Source organism: Montipora capricornis, chromosome 1 (assembly GCF_036669925.1).
Source record: "Montipora capricornis isolate CH-2021 chromosome 1, ASM3666992v2, whole genome shotgun sequence".
NCBI classification, from domain to species: domain Eukaryota; kingdom Metazoa; phylum Cnidaria; class Anthozoa; order Scleractinia; family Acroporidae; genus Montipora; species Montipora capricornis.
The window spans coordinates 31,596,050-31,605,815 of record NC_090883.1 but is presented as its reverse complement, the minus strand read 5'-3'; the positions used below and the strand labels follow the sequence as shown (position 1 = coordinate 31,605,815).

The following is a 9,766-nucleotide window of genomic DNA, read 5'->3' as shown; positions in this document are numbered from 1 at the left end:
AAGTGAAGCCAAAACCAATCTTGGCTCGCGCGTGTACATTTTTCCGTACTTTGTGTCGGCTACGTGTAATTACTTCGAGTTTTGATTGGTTTACTGGATTGTCTCCAGCCTTTTTGATTGGCCAAAGTAATTACTTTGGTTTTGGTTTTACGGTACTCAATTGAAAACCGCTCTAATGCGAGTTATTACAGCTGAGAACAGGAGCTTATGACTAGGAGTTTGCAACTTTGTAGAACAGCGTTTTACAAACTGAGTTTATAAAACCAGACCTTCACAGCTGATCACAAGCATTTCAAGAGAAATTATTACCCATGGGATTGAGAATGGCCAGTCGTGAAAGCCAAATCCAATTTAAGAACTCGTCTTAAAATAGATTGATCTGTGAAACTGCCGTTACATGAACCTACGATGCAGTCTTGGAGTTGTAGGCTCCTAGTAAGAAGCAACCAAAATGCGTGCATTATTTAGCTTATTGTATAAAGCCCCGGCCACACGATCAAACATTGTTATAAAACATTTGTTGGATCAGCAATGTTAGACCGCGTAGCATGCATGTTTGATGACGTTTGTTGGACATCATTTTGCCGGGGACGAATGTTTTGATGTTTATCGAACATTTTATCCAACGCACAACAAATGTTGAAGCGCGTAGCCGCCATTTCAACAACGTTATATTGCAAAGACCAATCAGAGTTAAGGGCCCAGTCTCCAACCCGAGAACCATGAGCAACTCAAAAAGGCGGAGGTGGAAATTGTGACTTAAGTGACGTGTTTCCAACGATGTTATATGCGTATCCAACATTGTTAGAAGCGTGCTTCTAACAATGTTGGGACGTGTTCTTCCAACAATGTTGCAACTTGTAGCAGAGGCTTAAAGCATAGTGTACCTTCATCTTGAATCTCTAAAGCGAGCTTATCTTGAATTCGACTCGAATTGTCCCCACAGTTTAGCCGCACAAACCCATAGCAGACGCTAAGTGCGCTGTCACTACATGAAACCACCTGTTCTTTCCCACTGATGCTGAAATGCATAGTTTTGCTTTTCACATCGCGGTGAACGCTCAGTTTGCTCGCAGTATTGATGCTACAGACGTGTTTCATTACATTGGCTGTACGACTGTAGTTGTTCTTGGAGTCAAACATCTTGTTGTAAATTTGACCTGAGTGGCTGCTCCAAGCCCTGTGAACATAAAGATGGCACAGGCTTACCAGGACAGAAGTCGACAAGTCGAGCCATGCTTGTCTTTATTCACATATGAATACATTGGGCTGCATGTGAAGACGGCTAATATAATCATCTCTTGATTTAAGATCTATATTGTTGAGGATGAATTAAAATCGAGATAAAGGCTAACCTGCATCGTCTTGTTGATGAGTGAGGAGGACACGCGGAATACAATCAAGGATAAATTTTATTTTTCTAAAAAATGTTCAAACGGCTTGTTCCAGATTTCTTACCACAGCTTTCCGGTTAATCGAGGATGCTCTCCACTTTTTTCCCAAAGGCACAGAGGATTCCTAAGAGTAATGTTATTAATGTTATTATGAATTTCTCAAAAGCAACACAGCCTTTTTACATTTTACAGGCATACTTCGACGGGCCTCCGTCACCCTTAGTGTATTCGTAAATGACCGTACGACGTGAGTTTGTCTAGCACTAAACTGGTACAATCTACATGATTTGAATTTCGAAAACAATGGCAAAAAGCAAAATTTGACAAGGTCAAGAAATTACGTGAAGACAATGTGTAAATCAATGTAATAAGGAACTTTATTATATAGACAGGAGTGTTTTACTGGAAAATACACCACTCATGAAATTCTTACGAAACTACATCCGGGACCCGGGTGGCGTATTTTCCATATCCTCACTAGTGAAAATATTGACAACGTCATTACCCGCCTTTGTATGGTTGTTTGTGGAAGCAGTCAGTGAAAAATGGCGAACGATAGATTTGTGAAGTTCTCTGGACGTAAAATCCTTCTCTGAGAAACAAGAAAATGCTAAAATGAAGAATAAAGCTTCATTAACTTAAAATTCAAGTGCTCTCACCACTGCGCCATCACTGCTCCCTACCATAAAGTCCAGTTAATACAAATATTTAACAATTATTCCATGAGCGCACGTTGGATATGAGATGGTAAATAGCCAACGAGGCGCGCAGTGCGGAGTTGGCTATAACCAGTCTCATATCCAACAAGCTCGAATGGAATAATTGTTTTATTAAATTCCTTAAACTCCAAAAGTTTGGAAGTACGAAATACGAGCGAAAAAAGCGATAAAATCCGAGCGAAATCGAAAAAACTTGACGAAGATGCGACGTTGTGTACTACCTGGTGTTCAGACAGACGTAGACTCATCGAAAAAACATTTCTTACCTTTTCGCGTACTTCTAAACGTCGGAATTGATCTAACTTTCCACAAAAACGTTTATTTTTGTTGCTTTATTCAGAGAGAAATTTCGCTTTCCGGCAAAAATAATTTTAGCTTAGCAACGCTAAGCGCAATCATGTACCATATAAGGTCAAACTAAGGTACATGAGCTGATAACCGAGATTGAGAAAACCAATCATAGCACAAGAAATGTATTAATCGAGGTTGAGAATTTAATAAAAGAGGATAATAAGACAGCCGTCATTTATAACAAAGGTCTACACGTTTCCTAAGAGAAGAATTGTTTTGAGTGTTTTTCAGGCCTGAAATAAGTCACCTTTCATTGGGAAAGATTAATCCTATGCTCAAAGATGGACAGCCGTTCATTTGCTCAACAAAGATGACCAACTTAGTACTGGCACAGATTGGGAACCTGGTGACGACTTCTTCATAGGGAGGCCAGAGATCTCCTTGTACCCAGACTGTTGACGTGTCGTCGGAGAGTCCTTGTAAGCCGCGAACGAACTCAACTCCGCCAATAGGTTCTGTGGAATTAAGAGCTGTCAAGAAAGGAAAAACATCATTTTTAATTGTTTTCCCCATTAATGTCTGCCCGCATGCGCAGTATAGATTTGGAATTGTCCTTCATTGATGTGCAGCCGAATAGGGAGGCTCCGGAGCCCATGAGTAGGAGCCTCCATATGCACTATATCCTTGAGTCAACCTTTGCCCATATCTTTCTATGTTTAGAACGCCACCAGTTGTTCGGCACTGCACGCACTGCCGTTTAAAATGGCCAATCAGAATAAAGTCATTGTCTAACGAAGGCAAAAATAACAAAAACAATGTACACAAATTGTGCGAATTGATGTAAATTGATGTAAATGTCTCCTGCTGAAGGGTTGGTTCTAAAAATAGAAAGATGCGGGCAAAGGTTGACTCATAGGGCTTGTATGGGGGAGGCAAGCTCCTACTCATGGGCCCCTGGGAGGCTGCGTATTTCGCGATTCCGCTGCGCAAAGTGTGTATGGGCGCAAATTCTGCAAATTTTGTTCGCGTTTGCACACACGTTTTTTGCAGATGCTCACAATACAGAAAGTCCTTTTTTGAGCTTCTGCAGAGGAGAGAGGCCGATATGCAAGTCGGATTTTTCCCGTGCTGCAATGGTAAGAACGAGAACCACTTTTAAGTAATGGTCCGGCTAAGAAGCAGGCAGCCCAGCGGCAAAAGTACTTAGAAGCTGCTGCTCCAATCGAGGCATCTGATTGGCTAATATCGGAAAATGTCGAAAAAAGATGAGAAAAAAATGAAAAAAAAGCCTTTTTTGGATTTCTTCTTCCCCATGCCCTTGATCTCTGTCTCTCGGCCAAATTTGGGCATTGTTCTATGCGCCATTCGCCAATCGGCAAATGGCGCATAGAATCTTGACGATATTTACAAACATAGTTTTTGAAGGCATAATGATTTGTTCTACGAAACAGAATCTAATTTTTTAGACGGCAAGTCGATTACATTTTTCATTGAAATTCAAATTTCGCGCTTTTAGCTGCTTACACCAATGGGAACAGCCGAACTTAATTTGATTAAAAATGTTGGCACATTTAACTAACCGACGCTATTGCCGCGGGCTATTGTTTTTCTGCCTGCTTCTTTGCCGGACCATTACTTAAAGTCAGGAAGATCATCGCAATTAGATAAACAATTTAAACATCTGGAAACAAGCCAAAAAAATCCAATGGATATAACTTGAACTCACAAACGGGCCACCTCCCAGCTGCTTGGCAGCCCATTTGGTAGAACAGCTTGTTTTTATTGTGTTCTTGCAGTTCCATTGACGTTTTCCACGAATCTAGTTACGTGGGATGTGGGATGCCATAGGCATACCACGTCATCAAACCAGTCGAATTCCTTTTTCCGTGGGATGCCGTAGACACTGACGGGAACGATTCAGGCTCCTTCCTTTTTCTTTTTTGCTTTATTTTTTGTTTTTCTTCATCGTAGTCACAAATGTGCATACCTCACGGACATTGAATTAAGCTCCGATCGGGGAATCCAATAGGCCATTTCCGAGTTCATGTCTGCCTCCTCTTCAAAGCGAGTCTAAGTGCAAAGTTTTTCTTATGATAATTAGTTTACATCCATATGTAAAATAGAATTAATTACCATCACAAAAACTTCGCACATGACCTCGCTTTGAAAAGGAGGCAGACATGCACTGGGAAATGGTTTACTTTATGTCATTCAGTATTTCCAAACTTCCTTACGGCGATTAAAACACCCACACTTGCCCCGGACCCGGCTTTCTGGCATTCTGAGAGCACTCGGCCGCGGTGACCAAGCTCTCTTCATCCTCGGAGACCCAGGGGGCAGTCAGTCGAGACAGGACGAGAATCGGGACGTCTCGACTGACTGCCTCTGGGTCCCCGAGGATGAATAAAGTACGGCTTTTTGATTGAGAACTTTTGCTTTTTGATTGAACAACTGTTGATGCAAAAGTAAAGAAATATTGATACACAGCTTTAAGGAAGAGCGCAAGGAAGGTTTTAGAAGTGTCGATCGAGAATGAAAAAATTGCCATCAGCAACAAAAGTTGCGACAGGAAAACAACAAAAATTTTGTGCCGCGAATATAAAAAGTTACCATCATTTTTGCTCCGTTTGATTTTTCTATTGTTCTTTTGGCTGCACATTTGAAGTGTTATTAAAGTCGAAAACTAACTCTTGAGGTCGACCATTGTTTCTGTAAGTCAAAAATTCGCTCTCCTAGACGAGGTTATTTATCACCAGGTAATTCCATCGTTTTGGAAATAGAAACTGTTTTATTACTCATCAGTCACAAATTCTTGCCGGTTTTGGGGCTCATTGGTTGAAATTCAAGCATGCTTCCAACAGACCTGTTTACTTTCGTGTTTCACCCAGTTATTTTCCGGTGCGGCTGTTAATGACATGAAGATTTGAAAAGGCTTTTCAGCTTTGTTTACACTCTCACCTAACACACAGGTGGCTCTGCTTCTATATTTTTCATATAGATATAATTTTTCCGTGGGATGCGTACGACGAATCCACGGTATAAAATCAGTCGTGTTTTTATGGGTGTTAGAAATGGAATTCCCATGGGACATTTTCGGTATATCATTGGATTCTATTGGCTCTATTGAGATCCCTTGGGATGCAATGGTTATGCTGTGTGATTTTATTGGCTTCTACTTGGCAGTGACGTAGCGCAGCGCTACGTGCAACGATTTCGGCTGCACCTTTGAGCAGAAGTTCTGAGGTGTTGTTTGTTGCAATAGACCAACACGGCTAACTGCTTCATTGTCATGCAAATTCAACATAAAATCAATAAAATTAAATAAAATAAAAATAAAAATAAAAACACGCAAAGAATCTTAACCCCGAGAGATTTGAATTGGGTATAACATTGAGTTAGCCGCGTTGGTCTATTCTCAGGTGAGTGTGATTGAATATGTCTGTTTCAAGATATGCTTGTTTAGATTACTGCGGCTTTCAAGGGATGTTTACATAGCATTAGGTGTGACGCTGATAAATAATGAAGCAGTTTTTCCCTCGGAATACCTGAAAGGTATCCGAGTTACAATCTCGGTCGATTTTTCTCGATGCAACAAAATGCAAAAATAATTCCAGGTATTCCGAATAACTACGACGCGGGGATTTAATTGATTAACAAATATGCGCGATAACCCTAGGAAGAGGTTGTAATTGAAAATATAAACATCTTCCAGAGGCAAAACAAACTTGTGAACACACGAACCTAAAATATTGCAAAGCATAAACATAACGAACACGAAAGCGAATGAAAGGATCCTAAATAGGAAATTTTTACATCTCAGTGATAATGGGATAAACCAAGAGAAAATGAGGGCACAGAGATGGAGGCTCAGGACGTTAGCCGGGATATGTCATGTCCACGAAAGTTATTTTTAGACGAGCGGAAGTCTTTGTTCTAGCGGAAATCTGTCTTCCGAGACGTCCGCATGCAGTCTTGCCTCGCTCTCAAGTTCTTAGTGAAAAGAGAAAATGGAGGCGCACGTGGAAGGCTGATGAATATTTATATTCATCATGTCTTTTCAAAATGCACGCGGACGTCTCGGAAGACAGACTTCCGCTAGAACAAAGACTTTCGCTCGTCTAAAAATAACTTGCGTGGACATGACATATCCCAAGGGCTGGACCGAGAGCTTCCCTCTCTGTCCCCTCATTTTCTCTTGGATAAACCGACTGAAACGTTAAATCGTTGAAAATGGCTGGTTCTAAAACAGGGGAACGGGGAATGGGGAATGGGCAATCTCTAAAATAGGGAATCTCTAAAACGGGGGAATTACTAAAATAGAGAATCTCTGAAAGGGGGAATTACTAAAATAGGGAATCTCTAAAAGGGAGAATCTCTAAAATGGGGTTTTCAACTCCGAAGAAAGTGTGACAGTCATCAATCACCGGGTAGGAAATGAATGGCTTTCAGATAGCGCTGTATCAAAACATTAGAAAATCTATCAGCAGCTGGCAACTTCTTTCTACGATCGCAAGTCTCACATACAGTATATTTATTTGGTATGTGTATCCATAAAACGACGCAGCAGTGAAGGTTGTGAACAAGCCTTAGACCTCGCTTGGCTTTCTTTCTCCACCGCTCGCCGTATAATGAAAGAGGGGGCTTTGCGGATTGTTCACAAGACAACATCAGTGGCACTTTCACTTCAACTTGAAAGAAATTCAGTGTCAACAAAAGAAACATATTTCTTAGGTCACTGAAGGATGTAGCGTCCCATATTAGTCGGCCTTCGGGAGCTAACAGATCGGCCTTGCAAATTAGCAATTTATAATTCTTTGCAATGAACACCGCTCCCTTTGTGCTTTGTTAAACTAGTTGATTTTTACACCCACGATCCCCAGGCATCTTACGAGGTAGGGCAACAAATAATTTAATTGGCTGTCTGAGAATAGAAATGGTGGGAAAACATGATGGTGTTTACTTTTCTCGGACGCATACGGAAAAAGTCATCGCAATAGACCATATTCGTATTCTCGGTATTGGACTGGAACTAGCTTGCAATGGAGGCTAATGCGGGGAAATATATTAGAAAGTATTTGCATTTGAAAAGATTCCCCCGCATTAGCCTTCATTGCAAGCTAGTTCCAGTCCAATACCGAGAATACGAATATGGTCTATTGGACCGATTCATGCAACAGTAGTCTGCAATTAAATTCAATAGTGATGAGAAAATGTAGAATCCAAAGAATCCTCGTGTTATATAGTTCGCTTATCGAGTCATTTCCTTAATACTTTTTTAATTGTGTGGTACTCAATTTGATGGATACCTCACCGTTCACTCGTACACAAACACATAAAGGGGAAATCTGAGCAGTAGATGACGAAAAGCACGAAAAACCAATTAAAGAAATCCTAAATTCTCCCAATTATGTTCGCGGTGGCGTGAAAACCATAAAAAATTATCTTTTCGCGACAGGCAATGCTTTAAAACGGTCTTTAAGCCGACGTTTGGTTTTCCCGGACGACTACACAATTTACACTGAGTCGTGTAAATAACATTGTAAGTGTTGTTTCATGGCTTTTTCCCGGAAAACAAAAAGTGTATTCATTACGGCCATGCTCTATTTTGGGGGGGAATGGTGCAACCATTACTGTTGCATCGAAAAGAACCGGAAGAATTATTAGTGAAATGCGTTTTAGTTAATTGGGTTCTAATAAGAATGTCACTAATATTTTTACAACGATCTGATGAGTAAAGTATGTTGGAGTGTTTTTGAATGATGCTGGTGAGGTTAAGTAGTGTAGGGTTGTACGTGATAACAAAAGGATTGGTTTCATTTTGTCCTTAATTAAACGCGTCCGGGGAATCTCAGAGGCCAGCTGTATTTGCGTTTTGAGGAAGAAACTGAGTAGAAACTTAAACTAGCATCAAATGGTAAGTGATAGGTCAAATGAATGATATTTGCGAAACAAAATATAAATCCATTCCTCCTAGTACATCGGTGGGGGGGGGGGGGGGGTACTCCCTTATATGGCCTATATAGGTATGTGCGGCCCCAAAGGGTATGGTTTTTTAACCTTTTTGATCTGAAATAGGGTATAAATTTTAACCATTTTGGTCTGAAATAGGGTATGTTTTTTTTACAAGAAGCTACTTCTTCATCATTAGGCGATAAGACCATCAACAAAAGCGGTTCTCAGGTCTTAAGGAATCAAATGTTTGATCACATCTAAAATAGGATGGGCAAAATCGCAGATTTTTGTCTGAAAGTAGGATAAGGGTTGTAGGAAGCGGGCCGCACACCCCCACCCAATTCTTCCGGGAGTACCCCCACTTTACTAAGTGCACTACCACAAAAACGAAATCGAAAGCTCAGGTCAGAGGGAAAACCCCTGTAGATTTATAACGGAAACAATAATATTGTTGGCTTTGATTCTCATCTGATTTATCAAAGAGACACTGATTGAAAAGTCAGACAAGTATTAAATCTTGCTACAACAAATCAGTTTGTTCAATGGTCTTTTCAACTTTTCAGTAACTGCGCAGTTTCAAATAACCGGCCAAATATTCCCTTAAACTGTCCTTCTAACTTCCTTGAAAAGAATAGTATTTCTGAGAATCCGGCTAGCTTAACTACCGCAAATAACTCCCTATAACCGAAACTGTGTATTTTCCTGTCTATGATGCATTCATCCAGAATAAAAGGATCAAAGCTATTCCGAGCACCGCTGGACCGTACTGCTACATAATTTTAACAAAACAAACCATTTGAATGGAAGCCTTTTTAAGACATAACTAAGACGTCACGAATAACAACTACTGGAAGACATATCTTCGCCAGTTTCCATCGATTAAGGAAATTTATATTTCCATTTAAGTATATTTTCATATAAGGAACGAGTATCGATAACAAATCGTCGTCTAAGCTCAAAACGCAATCATGGCTCTCGAAAGAGAAAGTGCACCATTGTATTTCTGATGCGGAAATAACCGAGGCGCTTCACTACTTCTGTTGAAATCGTGGGTGAACAGAATGTTCTTTTAAAGGTGTCGCACTTTTGCATTTTTTCCTACCTTGATCCATGGTCTTTCGTGCTCAGGAAGCAACGCGAACGAACAAACTCCGCACTACTCAACACTGTCTCAAGAAACTGAAATCCCGGTAACATGATATTGCCACGAAAAGAACTATGATCACGAGGCATAACAATCAAATGTCTGGGGTTTTTCCCATAAATAATGAAAATAAACCCTGTGGCGTCTGGTCGCTCAATACTAAACACTGTCTTCGAATAAACGACGCACCAAGTACGGCCCCAAGTGAATCGTTGCAATGTTTTTCACTTCGAAGTGAGACTATCTTTTCCTCCTCAGTTACGTTT

The 9,766-nt window shown here is 40.5% G+C and overlaps 1 protein-coding gene across 1 annotated transcript in view; it reads right to left on the bottom strand.

Annotated features, from left to right (window-relative positions):
- Window positions 1-9,582, bottom strand: part of LOC138038750 (uncharacterized) — a 27,785-nt gene extending 18,203 nt beyond the window's left edge. Inside the window, exons 1-4 of the mRNA XM_068884794.1 lie at window positions 9,459-9,582; window positions 2,712-2,934; window positions 1,459-1,518; window positions 888-1,180 (exon numbers count right to left, since the gene is read on the bottom strand). Of these exons, the coding sequence (XP_068740895.1) occupies window positions 888-1,180; window positions 1,459-1,518; window positions 2,712-2,934; window positions 9,459-9,468 (586 nt within the window). The 5' untranslated portion in view covers window positions 9,469-9,582. The remainder of the gene's footprint in view (window positions 1-887; window positions 1,181-1,458; window positions 1,519-2,711; window positions 2,935-9,458) is intronic.
- Between the last annotated feature and the right edge of the window lie 184 nt (window positions 9,583-9,766).